The 18,882-nt window shown below is 40.4% G+C and overlaps 1 protein-coding gene across 4 annotated transcripts in view; it reads right to left on the bottom strand.

Moving 5' to 3' along the window:
- ASTN2 (astrotactin 2) overlaps positions 1-18,882 on the bottom strand; it is a gene marked incomplete at both ends in the record, with an annotated part of 945,572 nt that overhangs the window by 351,298 nt on the left and 575,392 nt on the right. For all 4 annotated transcript variants that reach the window (XM_080940102.1, XM_080940100.1, XM_080940099.1 and 1 more), the window contains one exon: positions 7,117-7,283. In XM_080940102.1, the coding sequence (XP_080796228.1) occupies positions 7,117-7,283 (167 nt within the window). The remainder of the gene's footprint in view (positions 1-7,116; positions 7,284-18,882) is intronic.

The following is an 18,882-nucleotide window of genomic DNA, read 5'->3' as shown; positions in this document are numbered from 1 at the left end:
ACTTTTAACCAAAAGTTATAAAAAAAATGGGGATGAACAGGACATTGTGGATTGCTATCTATATGCAGGTGAGGGCAGTCATGAGATAAGGCTAGAGTCTGTGATTGAGCAATGGATAAAGATGGGGGGGCTGAGAGTTTTAGAGATGAAGGATGGGGAAACAGGGAGAAGAAAGGAAGATGGAGGAAGAGAAGGATGAACATGATCTGCATGACTTTAAATAGCTACAGGTAGCTATGAATATCATAAAACGAATGGATTAACACAGAACAATATGTCCAGTGTAGGTTGGCAGCTTAAATCAATATCAATTGGCTTGGAGTTCATTTTGTAGGCCTTTTGTAGGTTGAAACTACTGATATAAATCTGACTAATAAGTTACAAGCCTTTAGAGTTTTGATTTTACAGAGTTACAGGGATTTTTGACAGCTAGTTACAGGGGTAGATGCCTGGGAATGCAAACAGAATCCACAGAAGAGAATCCCAAGATAGTGGGTTGGAGACATTGTGGGAGGGAAACCTGAGTTACTAGAGCATAAATGGTGCTAACATGTGTAGCTTTTTTATATTTCATGCAACACTACATACACATCAAAAGAAAAATCCACCAAGATGAACTCTCAATTCTGAGCATCCATGCCCGAAATGCAAGGGTATCCAGATTTATAAATGAAACATTACCGAATACCCAAGAAACAACTCACAGACCATATGAAGCTAAAAAAAAAAAAAAAAAAAAAAAAAAAAAAAAAAAAAAAAAAAAAGGAAAGGTAAAAAAATGGATGCCTCAGTCCTTCTTAGAAGAAAATAAATAAATGTATAGCACCCTCTCAGAGTGAGGTACACCTAGACCTTAAGTCATTAATAACTTAAGAGCTAAGAAGATAGCCTTGTGGCAATTTTTGGTATTTAAAAATCATTATGTTTAATCTATACACACCAAGAAAACTTTGACTGTTTCCATGTTACATTTTGTTTTACATGTACTTTATGCTCATTGTAACTAGTAAGATTTCAATGCATACTATCAAACCTTTAAAAAAATCAAGTACTGACAAAAATATATCCATATAGTTTTATGCCAAAATGCTTTTAAAAATTTGTACATGTATCTCTGTTTTTTAAAAAATAAAGTTGTAAGAAAAAAAGAAAAGGAAGAAAAATGAGGTACAGAGCTAGACAAAAAATTCTCAGCTGAAGAATATGGAATGTCTATGAAGAACCGAAAGAAATGCTCAATATTTTTAGTCCTCAGTAGAATGCAGATCAAAACAACCCTGAGATTCTATTTTACACCAATGAGAGTGGCTAAGATCATAAAATCAGGTGACAGCACATGCTGGCAAGGATGTTGTGAAAGAACAACACTCCCCCATTGCTGTTGGGGATGCAAACTGGTAAAACCACTTTAGAATTCAATCTAGCAGTTCCTGAGAATATTGAAAATTATTCTACCTGAACACCCAGCTATACAACTACTGGGCATATACCCAAAAGATGCTACAACATATAACTAGGGCACATGTTCCACTATGTTTATAGCAGTCTTATTTTTAATAAGCAGAAGCTGGAACAACCTAGATGTCCCTCAGCAGAGAAATGGATACAGAAAATGTGGTATAGTTACACAATGGACTACTACTCCACTATTAAAAATATTAAAAACAATGACCTTATGAAATTTCTTGAAAAATGGATGAAACTAGAAGCAATCATCCTGTTTCTTAGGAGGTCTGGCTAGAAATCAACCAATGCAGATGTGGATACTTGATGCCAATTAGCAGACTGAGCTCAGGGACCCAGGTAGGGGAGCTGGCAGAAAGACTAGAGGAGCAGAGGAGGATTGCAACCCCATACGAAGACCAATGTTGTATGGCTGCACCACCCAGTGGTCCTAGGGACTAGACCAACAATCAAGGAGGGTCCAGAAGGAATCCATGGCTCCACATATATATGTAGCAGAGGATGTCCTTTTCTGTCATCAAAGGGAAAGGAGGCCTTGGTGTTGTGGAGGTTTGATAGAGTGGTAACCAGGAAGCAGGATATCATTCGAGATATAAACAAATGGAAAGTTTAATAAAATAGAAAAGAAAATGAAACTCTCACATGGTTTACATGGAAACAAGTGGGGAAATGTCTCAGTTAATAAAGCCAAGAAACATAACTTTCTTTTTCTTAAGCAAAGTCAACTATATAATCTACTATATTGTTTTCATGTGTTTGTTTAACTGTTATATTCATTGCCAAGAAGCACAAAGCTAAATTTATCACATGTTGAGTAACTTTCCAATTTCGGACTTCTAGATCTATTTTCTTTTTCCCACTTTCATTCCCTATACATACTCTTGCTTATAGCCCTATCTTTATATTAGCAACTTCCAAACAATTGCAATCCAGTTTATGTGGATAAAATTAAGTTCTCTTGGAAATGTGTGTGGTAGACATTATAAACTCACCCATACACACACAGCAGATAAACCCAGTTGCTAGGCAACTTACTGGGGTCTTCACAGAAGGCCATGCATCCCCATCTATATAAATCATTCTAATGACTTCAACTTAGAGCCCATTAATTTCACTATATACCTCATTGTTACTGTCAGTTACATTGGTGATCTTGCCTCTGCTCCCATCTATCAGGACAAGGGGAGGCTCTGCAACCTGACAAGAACCTCTGATCAATGCTCCAGTGCAATGCTAGCGTCTCAGAAAATCCCAACGCAAAAGGAATATAACAAACCCTAGGTTAGCAAATCCTCTCGTTCTGATATTAAAGTTTTAAAGAAGCCCTTGGGTCAAGCAGTAGCAAGTGGCAGCACAGACACTGTGTATAATTGGATGAGACTGATTCTCACAGATTAGAATGTTTAGCCAGAAGAGAGTGGAACTACTTGAGAAGGATTAAACCTTGTTGGAGTTGGTGCAGCTTTGTAGGGGAAAGTCTATTGCTAAGGATTAGCTTTTAGGTTTCAAAAGTCTATGCCAGACCCAGTCTTTCTTTCTCTGTCTTTGCTTATAGAAGGGGATATATCTCTCAGCTACTTTTTCAGTATCCCATATGTCTACCAACATGTCCCCCAGCCATGATGATAATGGATCCTCTCAAACCATAACGAAGCCATTAATGAAATGCCTTCCTTCACGAGTAGCCTTGGTTGTATTGTCTCTTCACAGGAATAGAACAGTAACTAAGACACACACTCAGGTGCCTCAGATATACCTTCTGTTCTTGAAGGGCTCATGGTAAGAAAAGTAGAAATGAAACAGGTAAATGAAGAACTCACTAGAGTTCACATAGAAAACAAAATGTGGTGGGCTGTGTTGGTTCACTACAGACTGGCAATCTGGGTAGTTAGCCAGAGATCATTTCTATAAGATAAATCCAGATACCATGAGTAATGACATTAGCTACAAATGGTAGGTAGAGTGATGCCTATTTTCTCAGTACTTGGGAGGTGGCGGCAACAGGGGCTTCATGGGCAATCCAAACACCAGCTTGGGCTCCATGAGACCCTGCCTCAAACCTCCTCCAACACCTATAAAATGAATTAGAGGCAAATTTAAGTAGTCCTCTCTCATCAAAGGATGGGTAAAAATAAAAAATAAACTATATATATATATATATGTTATTTAATGCTTTATTAAATATGCCAGTTCTAATAATTATGTATATATGTGTATATATATGAGTGTGTGTATATGTGCATATGCATATGTATATGTGTACGTATATGTATATGTATATGCATATCAGACACATACATAAGAGAATGACTAAGAGAAAGAAGTCCTTTCTATGTGTTGTCTATCACACTTGGTAAACATTGAGCTATCATTTAAGCAGTCCTTATCTGTAAACATTAGTACTATCACCTATTATTGAGCCCACAGTGCATCTGTTTCACCACTCCCACGGTGATCAGGAGAACATGCTGAAGGAGAAGATGCATGCCTTAGCTCTAGAAAGTAACTCAGATATGTCCAAGTTAAAGGACAAGGGACAGATGGGATGAGCTGGGAATCGGGAGAAGAGAAGTTGCAGAGAGAACAGCGCTGTCAAAAATCTCATAGGCTGTGGCTATGGAGACAACATAAGGATCTGTATGTGAAAACTTAAATGAAAAGTCCAGACTAGTGGTGCCTTACATTGATTTATAACAAGACCTTAAAAAATAATTACTAGTTGAGCACCACTATGTGCTAGGCTCTGTTGAAGTTACTGGACGCAGAGTAGGGATCACAATATGAAATTTATGGATCGAATACTTAAATGCTACAGCTTTCTACCTATTAAACTAATAATCACTCAGCTTACTGAATGCCTCTTTCCACATACCAGTCTCTGCTTGCAGAATTTCACTTGATTTCCACAATTATGAACAGTCACTTCTTTGCCTACATTAAAGAGCAGAGGCTCAAAGAGATTGAATCACTTGCTCAAGATCACATGACTGGATATAGTCAGAGGCTGGCAACAATAGTAGATCTGTCTCTGCCTAAGACTAGAGCCCCACAGCCTCAGTTGGAATTCTTATGGCCCCCAATTACCAGCTATGTGACCTTGGGCAAGCCACCAAGCCTCCGAACTTAAGTATTTGGGTTTCTAATCAGTAAAATGGAAATCACGACGGTCCCTTTCTTGTAGAGTTGTCATGAGGATTAACAAAGCAGTCACTTAAAGCAGTCATGACATGTAAGACATGCTTAATGAATCATTTGCTGCTCTTAATAACCTAGTTGCAAACAGAGTTATTCAGCCTGCTCCCATCCAACCTTTGAAAGGTCATAGAGCTTTATGTGAGCTGTGCAAGGTGTATGTGTGTGTGTGTGTGTGTGTGTGTGTGTGTGTGTGTGTCTGCTTTGTTTAGTCTGCTTAATTCAGCAGCATCTTCCTTCTCTCTCACCCAACTCTCACAAGCACCTGCTAATAGCCTTCATTGTTTACAGTGCTTCTAACAAGTGTGGGTAACTTCTCATTTGCATCCCTAATAGACAATTTCCAAAGTATGTGGAAACTACAGTTGGTTTTAGGAAACCTGTATTTGGTTTCCTTTTCTCTTTTGTTTACCAACAGGGAAGGAGTTCTAACAGCTCACCCATGCCCTAATCCAATCTTGTTTAACATTTTCACAGAAATTTCATGGCACGAAAGGTCAGGAAGTCTAGTCTCACAGGCCAGAAAAGTGAAGTGGGAAGCATCATGTCATCAGACAAGGGGCAAACAAGTCTCACCAGGTCACACAGTGTGTAGTTACTTTGCTTCATACAGTACGTAGCTTGAAAGCATGATACTCTCTTATGTGGTGTAGGCAATGTATTATTCTCTATAGCAACCACATACACGGAGACAATTGTACCTATGTTACAGAGGCAGAAACTGAAAAACCGAGTTAAGCAGTGCTAAGTAATGTGCCCAAGGCCACCCACTAAGGAGGCCACAAGTAACTTTACCAATGGTATGGCTTAAAATGTTATTACTTAACAGGACAATAAACCAAACAGTCTTTTGCACTTCACACACAACCACTTCTATATCAAGACAGGTATTATCAAAAATTTACAGATGAGGAGGGTTCTGGGAGGTTTGCCTACTGCCTAAAGGACAGAGGTAGTCCTGGGACTAAAATCTATCTATTGAATCCAAGGTGCCCTGCCATGCACACTGAGAAGACGATGTTTATTATTTCTGATGTCAAAATCCACTACTCCAGTGGCTGCTACCGTGACTGTTATTTTCTGCAGAACACCCTCTCCCAAGTTCATGTCGGAAAATCACAATGATGAGACCAGAGCTGATTCCGTATGCAAGCCTGCAGATCTGAATCCATGCATAATTGACTCAACACTGCCCTGCAGTCACTTAAGCCAAGGGGAGACTGCCATAAAGCCGGGTCTGCATATGTTAATTTATTTCTTACTTATTTCATTGATACCTATCTAAGACCTCCAGTGAGTTGCTTTAACACCTGCAGGAAGGCATCAACAGCCTCAGAGTTCAAAAGGGGCAGGAAAGGAGATGCTGAAATGAGTACTGAACTCTGTGTACTAGAACCACAAAAGCTAAATTACATTTCTGGCACACTAGGATTAAACCCATACTTGCTCCCACCTTTTATTTGGTGATGCACAGGACTGTAAGGGCTGCTCAGTCTCTTACTCTCCTGCACTTGGTAATGAAAATGTCTGGGACATTTGTCACAGGGATCACAGGACTCTTTGAGTGACAGAAAGACAAAGATAAACAAAACAGAGTGGCAATAAATAGGAGAAGAAAGAAAATTATTCCTATTTTCTTGAGAGGTTACTAAACACCACTCTAGGTGCTGAGGCTGGACAAACATTATCCACAAAGTCACTTGGAGAAATATCCTCTGCTCTCGCGTGTGAAAATCAGCATCTTTCATAGGCTGGTTAGCTGCAGTCCAGAAAGAGGCCAGCAGGGAGTCAATCTGAGTGTGTTCACGTCTCTGTTTTTCACACTGCTGTTGAGGTAGAGATGGACCTCAATGGTAGATACTTTCCCGGCATGTGAAGGGCCCAAGTTCAATCCCAAGTCTTCCTCCACCAATAGTAAAATGAGGAAGAAAAATAGTAACAAAAGCATCTGAGCTTGTATCTTTTAGAAGCCAGAAGCTGTCTACAAAATCTGTCATACTTTATATGTGCTGTTCCCCAGTTAGTAGTTCTGACCCAGATAGATATAGGACCCAGAAGGATAAAGCACTAAACCCAAATGCTGACTTCCCACAGGATCTAGCTTGCAGTCTGGCAGAGCCAGTGTGTATACTCATTAACACACCTTCAACCTCTATGAACATGGCTCTACAAACACTGACAGGGCTGCAAGGAGAGACAGAGAAAGGGTAGGGACATGGAACAGAGTGAGACAACACCTAGACCTTAGACAGAGGCTTCTACATGAATGTACCAACCCATTCCCACATCATTGTATTGATATCTTCCTTATCCATTCTTCTTTGCACACCAACAAGAAGCACAAGGCCATGTCCTCGAGAAGGACAGCCTTGGTCCGGGACTGTAGCCCTTCCTCACCATTTTCCCACAGGTTCTCTGCTGCTATCAGACACTTCCTGGACCTCAGATAGGAAGACTTACCCACAGAACATAAAGATGGTGCTGGAGGTGGCATCATAGGGCAAAGGCAGTGTTTGTTGTAGGCAAAGCTGCTCACACCCCCCATTAAAGCCATCGGAGCAGTCGATGCCCTTGGAGTGATCATAGCAGCCGGAGCCATCCTTCATGGGCTTCAGTTCCTCGGGACACTGTTTGGAAAGAGGACAACAGGGTGGTTATGGTGTAGGAGGTGAGTTCTGTTTCTTTCCTCTCACACAGATGGGGTCCAGGAGGTTCATTAGGAACTGTAGGGCCCTGGATAACATCCTTTACATCTATAGCCCCAATATACCTTGCAGCTCTTTTTCACTGAGCTGTGAGACAGAAGATGCATAATATCAAAAGACATAGGACACAGAGTTTCACAGAAACGGTGCTGGGTCATCGTCTTCATTGTTTTTATAATTATTGCTTGACCAGGTTCCCCACTATAATGGCCACAGAGAAAGGCTGCTAAGTATATTAACAATACACTTTAATGTGATTTTAAAGTCAAGCTCCTTCCATTGTGTGACTTGAGGTATGTTTCTACCTTCTCCGAGTCTCCTTATCTATAAACTGGGCACAGTGTGGCTATAGATTAGCTGTGATACTTGAATATGCAGCATAAGCATAAATGCATACCTCATTTCAGAATTTATTACATAATTGGTACTTAAAAATGTATATTACCTTTCTATACTGAATTGATCTCTTTTTCACCCTTGGTCCTGGAGCCCTAAATGAAATACTTGCATACTCAAAGCAGTGTGGAGAGGCCTCCTCATCATCCTGACTTCTCCACACTGTCTGTGTAGCCATCGAAGTCTTATTTCTTAACAGCACCACATCTCAGCATCGGTAAATAAATGAGGCTGCAAATGTTTAAATATTCCTTATTCTGACAATACAGTCTGTTTGCAAATCCTCTGTCTGCTATGTCCACATCCTTCTACCGAACCATCCCTCCATCCCTAAATGAACCCTAGAGATTCCTACATTCCAGGACCTTGGCTGTGACACACTTTTCTCTGTGTTTGTCTATGTGAATGAGAGATCTCATGTTGAAGTTCACCTGCCTTTTAATTCCTGTCACTGGATGGGCTAAGCTCATCTCCAGATCTGCTGATAGATACAGAATCCCAACACCCCTCCCTTCTGAACAAGGTATTAGGTTTTAATTTCAGTCACCTTGCTGTCATTTCCATGAGGATAACACCTAGAGCTCAGCTCTCTTCATCCATCAATAGACATCACTGATTAAAATGCCCTCTATCTTTGTCTCTTCCTCTGCCAGCTTTACAGTTTCCTCCCCAACTTCCTAATACCATAGGAATAGCAAAACACACACACACACACACACACACACACACACATCACATCACATCACATATCACACATCACACATCCACATTAATTTCCATAAACCACTACAATAAAAAAAGGAGGTCAGCTCTCTTGGAAATTAAATTTTGCCTAAGTATGATTTGTAATTACAAATGCACAAGAGAATTCTTCACAATATTTGAGGCTGGTGCCAGCAAGGGAGATGGAGAAACTAGGTTATAAATGGCCTTTGTCAAGCACCAGAAAGGTTATAAAACTGCTGCATTTTGTGCATAAAAAGAAAAATCAATTCTGCATGTGAGTGTAGCGTTGTACATATTAATACAAGCCCAGGAGAGGCCTTGCATGTTTCTGAACATCAACTATCAGGCAGAAGGGTGCTGCTTATTTTGGAACAAGTTGCAAACACTGGGGGCTTGTTTCTGTCCATCCAGAAACATTCAGAAGCAAGCACTGGACTTTCCTGTTCAGTAACAGGAGAGCTCTGGCAAAAGGTATTTGTTAAAGTTTCTCCCATCCCTTCCTGGATCTCATTGCTTTTCTTGGTTCAGTGGATGCTCTGCAAGGAGTTTCTCATGAGCTCCTTATCTGTCTGTACTAGGATGCCAGCTGATCTTAAGCCAGGTTGTGTGTAAACATAGCTTCAGAGAGTTCAGGAATGCAATGATCAGACAGAGTACACAGCATCACACTGCACTCCTCCCCATTCTCCACCTACATTTTTTCTGCCCCTCCTCTATGATACTCCTTCATCCTTGGGGAGCCAGGGTGACATAGGTGCACTCAGAGCCGAGTACTACAGTCACTGCTTCTTAGCACATTAATGGACCAGTTCCAAATCTCTGCACTGACTGCTGTCAGCTGCTGTGGGTGGAATTTCTTCTTTTCTCTTTTATGGGCATATGTTGGTGACTTTTAGATTACCCTGTAAAACCCAAAATAGTCTCAAGAGATTTTTTTTTTTTTTATTCACAACTGCCAAGACATTAGATGGATGATAAGTCATTGTTTCTGGGGCTTGAGGTAGATGCAAATCCTCATGAGCCATTGTTAGTCCCCTGGTGTGCTTGCTATAAGGACTAAAGAAGGAACAAGGTCTTTCTACTTCTCCACGCTGTCTTAGATATTGTTCAACTCAATGACCTTCATCTTTCTCTTTTCTTATGTTTCCTTCCCTGTCAGCTGGTTGTTTGGTCTGCCTCTTGACCTAGGATTGACTTTCTTTAGCTCTTGGATTTTAGGTGTACACTAGGGCCGAGCCATACTACACCAAGGTTTTCCCAGTTCACAATACTGGGGTTCAGAATGTGATCATATATCCTGCAACATGAATTGAACAACTGAGAAACTCCTCATGAGAGAAAACAGGAAACCTTGGTGGCCCGTTGTTCTCACCAATGGCTGCTTTTCAATATTGTGAATCTCTTTAGAAATCATATCCTCTAGAAATCAACCCTTACCTGGATGTTCCTGACCAAACGCAAGTTTTCCATGTCTTTCTGCTAATGTTTCTACTCTTTCTATTCATTCTAAATGTAGGAAAAATCAATAAGCAAAGTCTACACCAAAGCTTTAGATTCCCTGGCATTTACTTTGGTTCATTATCTACTCTGACACTTTAGCCTCCCATAAAGATCTCAAGACATTTCCAAAATGTAAACACATTTTTGAGAGATTATAGCATCCATCCAACCCGCACTGTAGTCACTACCATGTGTAAAAACTCATTCTTGAGACCCTTTAGTCTTCTGAATTTCTTCCTACTCGCACCACCTACTCAGCTGTCTTTATCCTCTCCATCTGCCTGGGAATCAGTTTCAAAGGCTTCGGAACTACATAAGGTTCAGCTGCAGCAACAGCCCCATTTTTGAGATACTGAGTTTCTGTTTTAGGTCCTTTTGTATCCCTGTGATTAACATACCTAAGGCCAACAAGTTACAGGAAGAATTTTTTTCTTTTTTTGGGGGGGTCAGTGTTTTAGGTCACTGGGACAATGGCAAAGGGGAGACTGTTCAACTTCTTGGTAGGCAGGAAACAGAACATTGAGAAATGTCTAGGAACCAGGTGGAAACTTTATATTCACACCCTCCAGTGACCTACTTTGTCAGGCTAGACCCCACCTCCAAAAGGTTCTGCTCCACCCACAACCCCAATAACACCACAAACTAGGAACCAAGTGACAGCACAAGTTCCTTTGGGAGACTTTTAAATTTATACCATGGAACATCTAAGACTTACTCTGTGATACACAGGGAACTTTGAAGTATGTTGTTTCCCAATATAAAAAAAAGTTGTGTTGCCTTTAGAGAGTACTCACAGCTGATGCCACCACATAATCCACTCGTGAAAATATCACCTCTATTTTGGTATTTGTTTTATTTGGATTTCTGTGCTGTGCTTAGACCATAGGGACAGAGCTGTCATATATGGTATCAGTGCCCTGACAAGGAAGAGTAACCAGAGTCTAATTTCTTTCAAATATGAAGACACAGTGAAGATAGAGTCAGGAGACTGTCCTTTTCTGAGAAATGAATTAACCCAGCCTTGGTTTCAGAATTCTGGTCTTCAGAAATGTCAGATGTAAATGTCTGGTAGTTAAAATTCATGGTATTCCATTATGGCTGCCTGTACTGATAAATACACTGTTATTGATTCATAGCTTGTTTCTTCTGTGTCTGGATATCATACTTTGGATATATGAGATTTTTTAAAATCTGTTAAGAACTTTTTCCTGGCTGGGAGTATATGTCCTATTGAAAGAGTTAAAATTTTAAGTTGGTCCCACTAATACTGCCTTGAGGACAAGTATGTCTCAAAGCTGAGAACAAAAACTGCAGATCATCTGGTTTCGATAAGGTCTCGCTCTGCAGTTCTGAGAAAAACAAATAAGAAGGTCAGCGTGCCCCAAAACAGGTTGGCCTAGAGTTGAACCATGTCCAAAATAGGCAGTGTGCCAATTTGAATGAACCAATAAGATTGCTATGCACCTGTTGCTAACTGCTTATGTGATTTTCCCTATAAATACTTCTCCCCATTTGAGTTCGGGGTCACCTCTTCTATCTCCTGCATGAAGTACATGTTGCCCTCAGAGCTCTGATCTTCTAAAATAAACCTCTTGCTTGATTGCAGCAAGACTAGCTCTCCATGAGTTCTTGGGTTCACATTCTCCTGGTATTTGAGTGAGGGGCTTCCCCAGTTCAGGGGTCTTTCACTATCTTACCATGTATTTTGTAGGCATCAACCCATATCTAATTTTCTCTTTGCAGCACTGTATTCTATTAACGTTATGTATGTCCTGTGATAGTGTTGGTTCACTTTTCCTATAACACGGCTAATGGTCTGTTGCTTTGCCAGATGTTTTAGAAAAAAATCCTGAAGAAATCAACCATAAGAATGATCTGTCTCCTTTTCCTAATTATTCTTTCATTTTCTTTTGCTTTGCTCTGTGTTTGGTGGATAAACATTTATGGCGATTTGTCTCCTCTGTGAAGGAAAGATTCTATCATCTAGATTTGATATTCTTCCCTGATAATTTCTAATAAGGTGTCTTATTTCCACAACTCTGGAATTTTTGTTTAAGCCTCAACCTGGAAAAGTGAGATAAAATTCTGATAGGCAGAGTATAATTGAATAGCATTTAATCCACTGTCAAATTCTTGTTTTTAAATTCATGTACTCAGATGACTTAGCTTTAATTGTAGACTGATGCATATCTGCCATATTTCTGTTCTGCTTTCTGTTCTCTCTCATTTTTTCCTTCTTTTCTCTCTCTTTCCTATGGGTTGTAGTGAAGTTGTAGTGAAGAGTCCCATTTGGGGCTGCTGAGATGGCTTCGTGGTTAAGAGCACTGGCTGCTCTTCCAGAGGTCATGGGTTCAGTTCCCAGCAACCACATGTTGGCTCACAGCCATCTATAGGGGGATCTGATGCTGTCTTCAGGAGAGTCGAGTATCCAAATACTAAATAAATAAAATGAAAAAGAAAAGAGTTTCATTTGTTTTACCCATTTTCGAGTACATTTCCTCGTACTGTTTTCAGGTTTGATTGCTTTAGGTTTACATGACTTGTTAGTCCACTGGCTTCCTTGTTTCCCCCCCCCCCCCCCGCCCCACCACAGGGAAGCAATGTTTATTAGCCTTATTTCTCTTTATGTCTGATGTCTTTTTCTCTTCTCCCATAGAATGAAATTATTTCATCATTCCTTTAAATATACCTAGAACTAATCGGACAGAGCTACCAGTTTGTGTTTCCATCATCAAACACAGTTATAAAAAAAGAAAAAGAAAAGAAAAGAAAAGGAAGGTCTACTCTGTCTTCCTATTTTTGTTGTTCCTCTCCTCTTGGTATTCCAGAATTCCTCATGTGATCATTTCTTTCCTTTACTTGATTGATTAATGGCTACATTTTTTTTTTTTTTTTAAAAAAGACAAATTCTCATGTAGCTTAGGCTGGCCTATCAGCCTCAGTGTCAGAGTGTTGGGATTTCAGGCATGCTCTGCCACATTTACTCGTTATTTTCTCTATATTTAGGCAGTGTCTTTGGCAGCTTTTTTTGAAGACAGTTTTATGAGCACAATCTTTTCCCTCTGTTGCTACGAATGTCTTAGTTTCTCTTTGAATCACAGGGGATGGTGTTCACTGCCTGTTGGGTGTTTCACCATTCAACACTTAAAAATCTATTGCACTTGCAGGTCATGGTGGTGACAACTTTGGTATCAGCTCTTGGGAAGCAGAGTCAAGTGGATATTTGTGAGTTCTGGGCCAGCATCATTCACCCAGTAAGTTCCAGACCAGTCAGGGATACACAGAAAGACCTTGTCCCAACATCCTCCTCCCCTGGCAAAAAAGAAAATAAATCAGTGCAACTTCCCTTATGACCCCCTAGAAACATTCTACTGTATTAAAATATTGTTGCTTCATAAATAAGATCCAATTCCATTTCTACTCACCAATATTTTTCACATATAAAAAAGTCAGACTGATGTTTTGATGGGAATGCCTATGTAGCTCTCCTACTTAGTGATTACCTAGCATTTTAATTAATTAATTAATTAATTAATTAACTTATTTATTAAATATTTATTTATTTCATGTATGTGAGTACACTGTAGTTGTCTTCAAACATACCAGAAGAGGGCATCAGATCCCATTACAGATGGTTGTGAGCCACTATGTGGTTGCCGGGAATTGAACTCAAGACCTCAGTGAAGAGCAGTCAGTGCTCTTAACCACCGAGCCATCTCTCCAACCCTCTAACTCTCTAAATATTTAAGTTTGTCAAAAATTGAACCAGTGTCAGCTGTGATTCTTTCAGCATGTTTCTCTACTTCTGCAACTCCAGTGGCGCAAACACAGAACTTTGGTTTTATAGTAGCACTAACCTTTAAGGGTATGTCCATTTTCTCTGTTGATTTTGTCTCTGATAATCAGAGTAGATCATTTTTTATAGATTTTTATAGATGTAATTGTACTCAGTATTTCCTTTGATATCCCCATTCTCTTGCTGTGTCTGTTTACAAAGCTTTTATGACATTTCCTGTATTTTTCTCTCTGAAGCTTCCACTTGGTTCTCTGTTATACCTTTTCTTAATTAATTAATTAATCAATCAATCAATTAATTTTTACTAAGTCTTCTGTGGATTTCGTGTTTCCAGAGTACTTGTTTAAGTAATTTTTTAACAGAAATTATGGTTTTAAAATATCCCTATCGATTAATTGTAATACAAGTTATTTTGGCATAGGACTTCACTGGCTTTTTGTTTTTTTTTTTTTTTTTTACTCAGTCTGAGAGATTTCTGGTTGTTAAGATGACAAATGACCTCACATGACATTCTGGGCACTTCAGTATATTGTTCCTGTATTTGGACAGATATTTTTAACAGTTTATGTTTTACATGTCTCCTCCGATACTGCTTCAATAGTGGCAGAGTATTTCTGACAAAGTTAGAGAGAACCCCACATTCTCTATGTGGCTTCCATCTACATGTAAGAGGTAAGGCTCCTCCCTGAGGGTTTGGGAGACGAGGATCTGATTCCACACAGTAGTTTAGTGAGACTGTTCTTTCCAAGAGGGCAAGAATTAAGCCTAGATGTTGCTCTCTACTGGGCCTGTCTTCTTCCACACTGGTGAGCAGAATTAACGCTGGTCCTTGATGATTATAGAGGTTTTCTACAAGTCTTTTTGGTGACAACAATCCAGTAGAGAAGGGGTGGAACTCTAGGGCTGTATGTTACTCATGGTAGCCAAGTACCTCATGAGCTCTCCTCATTGATAATAAGTAGGGCAGAAGTGGGGTGCTCACTACCTGATTATGATACTTCATCTCTTCGGGCATGGAAGCAGGGCAAGTGTACAGTTTCTGCCTGTGGTTATTGGAGTAGAACCATTATTTCTCCTAGAAACTGACTATATTTAGCTATGGATGCTTTGGGTTATACTATGTTTTTTTGTCAAATGTGCCTATTGGCATTTCTGAGTTGCTAGTTCCCTTGGCAGAGAGAGAGAGAGAGAGAGAGAGAGAGAGAGAGAGAGAGAGAGAGAGAGAGAGAGAGAGAGAATGTATATGTGCCGAATATAGAATGTCTAGAGGTTTTAGTTGTATTTAACAAAAGAAAAATAGAAAAGAGATATTCATTTCACTGCAGGCTGTTTTTGTACAGCCCTACAGCTAAGACTGACTTTTATTTACAGTTTTTCAGAAAAAAAAGGGGGGGGGGGAACAAGAGATAAGAATAAAAGACCACATGCGATTTGCCAAATCTAAAATATTTACTATATAATACTTTATACTTTCAAAAAGGGGGAGGGGGAAAGAGAAAAAGACAGCTGCTGACCCATGACTTCAGCCTTGAAAAAATTCTCAGTTTATCCTAAGTATACCTGGAGGGTTTGGCGAGGGTTGTCAGCAGAGGAACGGAGAGATTTGATTTGCTGCTTAGAAGCAATTACCCAAGTTAGTGAATTCAATTATCTCTAAGCATTTTCTTAGAGCTCACAAGAGGAGCCCTGGGAAGCAGGCTCCATGAGGGTGGGAGTGGATATTGGGAGGAGGGTGAGTGCATGCAGCAGGAAGCTGTCCTCAGAGGATGCACCTCTGCACAGTGCTGTATAGCAGGTAGGTGTGAGAGATGAAGTCTAACTCCTGTCCGCTGGGACACAAAAAGCTCAGCTCCCATCCTGCTTCATTTCCTGGGAGGATCCTTAGAAAGATTCAGGACAAGGGTCCTTGAGTTTGAATCCATCTCAATTCTCGAGGAAGGCAGCTTAGAGTCCCTGGGAAATCCCCAGCTGTTGGACCACAGGCTGGTCCTTTCCAAATCACCCTCCCCCAGCTGCTGCTTCTGTTCCCTGGGCCTTCTCCTGATGCTTCCCTGCCCCATATTTCATCACCACCAAGCCATTTGTTTCTGTTTGTAATTATGCATTTTAATGTTCATTAATTATGGAATGCAAATTGCTCAGAGTGCAAAATTTGTAATGAGTTGCTCTGCCACCCCACCCCCATGTCTAGAAGGTGGGCCAGCTGTTCTCAGCAGAAGTGAAAACAACCAACTTACAAGGCAATACAACAAAACACCTTCTTCTGGGGCCTGAGTCTAGTATGAGATACACTGTAAAGATGAGGGGTTTCCTGGTGGCAAAAAAAAAAAAAAAAAAAAAAAAAAAAAATGGTTTTGTCTCTCTTGGACCATGAGGGACTTTGGTGTGTGTCAATTTTATCTTCTTTTTCTTTTTCTTTTTTTCTATAGGGACCTAGCTATCCTCCTACAACTCATGTTGTAGAACTGTTTGTCTGACTTCTCTGACCTTGGAACTTTTTAGATAGGGGAGCAGTAAGCCATATCCCCACAGTCATGGGGAAAGTAGGTCTTAGAAACTGGAGTTTCAGCTGGCCCCACCTTGGCCTCTAACTGGTTAGGTGGCTCTGGTAGAGCACAAAAAAAAACTATTTTCTCCATTATAAATTAAGACTCTGGACAGTTGAAGTTGGAGAAGCTGTTCAGTACTCAGATTTATCAGAGGTTTCTATAAAGGGAAGAACCATCTTGAAAGCATTTGAGAGAAACTGACTGAACATCATTAACTTTACAAGGATGCTCATGGCTTTGCTCAACTATGATCAAACTGTACCACCCTCAAGGGGATCTGCAAGCATTCGATTTCCCTAGGTCTCTTCATCAGAACAACCATAATAGCAGGGCTACCTCCTAATCGTTATGTTTCTCTTAATTTGAACACAGTTCCTATGATCATGGCAAAACTCAGTGATGAGGCTCTAGAGGGTAGAATCGAAACCCCGGGGCTCTAGCAGAGGACAGTGTCAATCACAGAATATACAAAACTCCAGTCAAGTCCTTTTTAGGAGTTTCTTTAGTGCTTGCTCTAATGGGCCTCAGTTTCCACATTGATATAATGAAGAAAATAAATGAGATTCTGGATTTCTGAGATCATGTTCCCTGACCCAAAGCAAGTGCTCATGAAATGTTGCATGTCACTACTTGTTCAGACATGAAACCTGCCATGAGAAATCACAAGAGCCATCTAAGACAGATCAGCAGACACAGCCAGAATGACACTTTGTTCTCATTGGCAGTGATCAAGTTGAACTGGTATGCCCTTGGGGACTTTGGAGATGGGAGAACTGAGGCTTAGGAAGACCAATTGATTTCTGTGAGGTCACATGGAAAGCGAAAAGCAGGGTGAGCCTATCACTGAAGAGCCCCTGACTGAAAAATGTGTATCTGGTCTTCTAGTCCTCATTGAGGCTGGATTGCTTGTCATGTCACAAATAGTACACACTGATGAGGGCCACAGAGCATTCTTGGGATCTCTGCTGGGTCAAGCAGCCTTAGTCGATTTAAGAACAGAGAGGGTATTTGTAACAGGCTTAGATGTACAGGTCAGATACAACATCTTGGGAACAAAAATGAGGAGGGAAGAGGACAAAGTAGGACATAAAACAGTTATTTACTAAGCACCTACTGTGTGTTTGATATGTTGGCATCTAATGTTTCTGAGTTTTCACAAGGCTCAGAGGTTCCTCTTAGAAAAACCCATTTTTACAGAAAAGGTTACTGAAAATCACATATGCTAAGCAAGTGTGGTGGTTTGAATATGCTTGGCCCAGGGAATGGCACTATTAGGAGGTGTGGCCTTGTTGGAGTAGGTGTGGCCTTGTTGGAGTAAGTCCATCACTTTGGGGGGTAGGCTTACAAACCCTCCATCTAGACATCTTGAGGAAAGCTTCCTCCTGACTGTCTTCAGATCAACATGTACAACCTTTGGCTCCTTCTCCAGAACCATGTCTGAAATGTTTCCTGCCATGATAATGATGAACTAAACCTCTGATCCTGTAAGCCAGCATCAATTAAATGTTGTTTTAAGAGTTGCCTTGGTTACAGCATCTCTTCACAGCCATAGAAACCCTAACAGAGACAGAAAGAGTTGCTGAATTAAGCATGAACTGTTGCTTGAAAACAGAATGAGGGCAGTTGGATTTTGTGGTCCCAGAGAGACTGTTGAATGCTGCCTGGAATATCCATGAGTGGAGAAGGCCAAACTACTCCCTCATCCCACTCCGGCCTAATTCTCCTCCCTCTTAGACTTTATCTGTCAACAAGTCCAGCAATTAGTACTGAAATTGATTGGTACAAACAGGCTAGGCAAGATCCCATAATTACTGGGGGTTTTAATCAACTCACCCCGGTTTAGTTGCCATTCAATTTGTGCTAGGTGTTGGTGATGACGAGAAGGGAAGAACTGGAATGCACTAAGAATTAAAGGGATCAATAGTTCTGGACTATGGAATAACAGCTGCTGTCCCCACTGGAGTCTTCTGGCCTCGGAGTGGAAAAATCAGAGCATCCCTCAACTCCTGGGAGAGTATCAGCAAATGTGTCCATATTCTGCTTGTCTTTTTTTCCAAAAAAAAAAAAAAAAAAAAAAAAAAAAACCCGCCAAGCCTTGAATTTGAGCTCCCATGGTACTGTTTTGTGCTTGTCTTTCTGACCTTGGGTATCATAATATTCAGGAGCCTAAAGGCAAGGAAGTGTAGTATAGAAGCTGCGTGCCATCAAACAACTAAGGACACCTTTCTTATCGGGACTTTAAAAAATAGATGCACTGATAAATAATGGCCTTCTGGGGTTATGGGTAATATGTAGTCCCATCGCTGGTAATAAACACTTATGGTCAGTCTCCTTCGTCTTTTGATTATTTGCTATTATATTTTTTGCTGCTGGGGAAGGATCTCTGGGTCTCACACATACCAGGAAAATAGTTTACCACTGTGTTTCATGTCTCTCCTCTGCTTCAGTTTTGATGCACTGGTCAGGAAATAAAAAGTTTCTCCTCTCCCATGCTGGGATAATTCTTGCTATGCATTCTGTCTCCCAGGGAACCCTGCCTATTGAGAAAGACTGT

The sequence above is a fragment of the Micromys minutus genome (genome assembly GCF_963924665.1).
Source record: "Micromys minutus genome assembly, chromosome: 28".
NCBI classification, from domain to species: Eukaryota; Metazoa; Chordata; class Mammalia; order Rodentia; family Muridae; genus Micromys; species Micromys minutus.
Note: the sequence above shows the minus strand (reverse complement) of the source record. Positions and strands in the feature narration are given on the sequence as shown.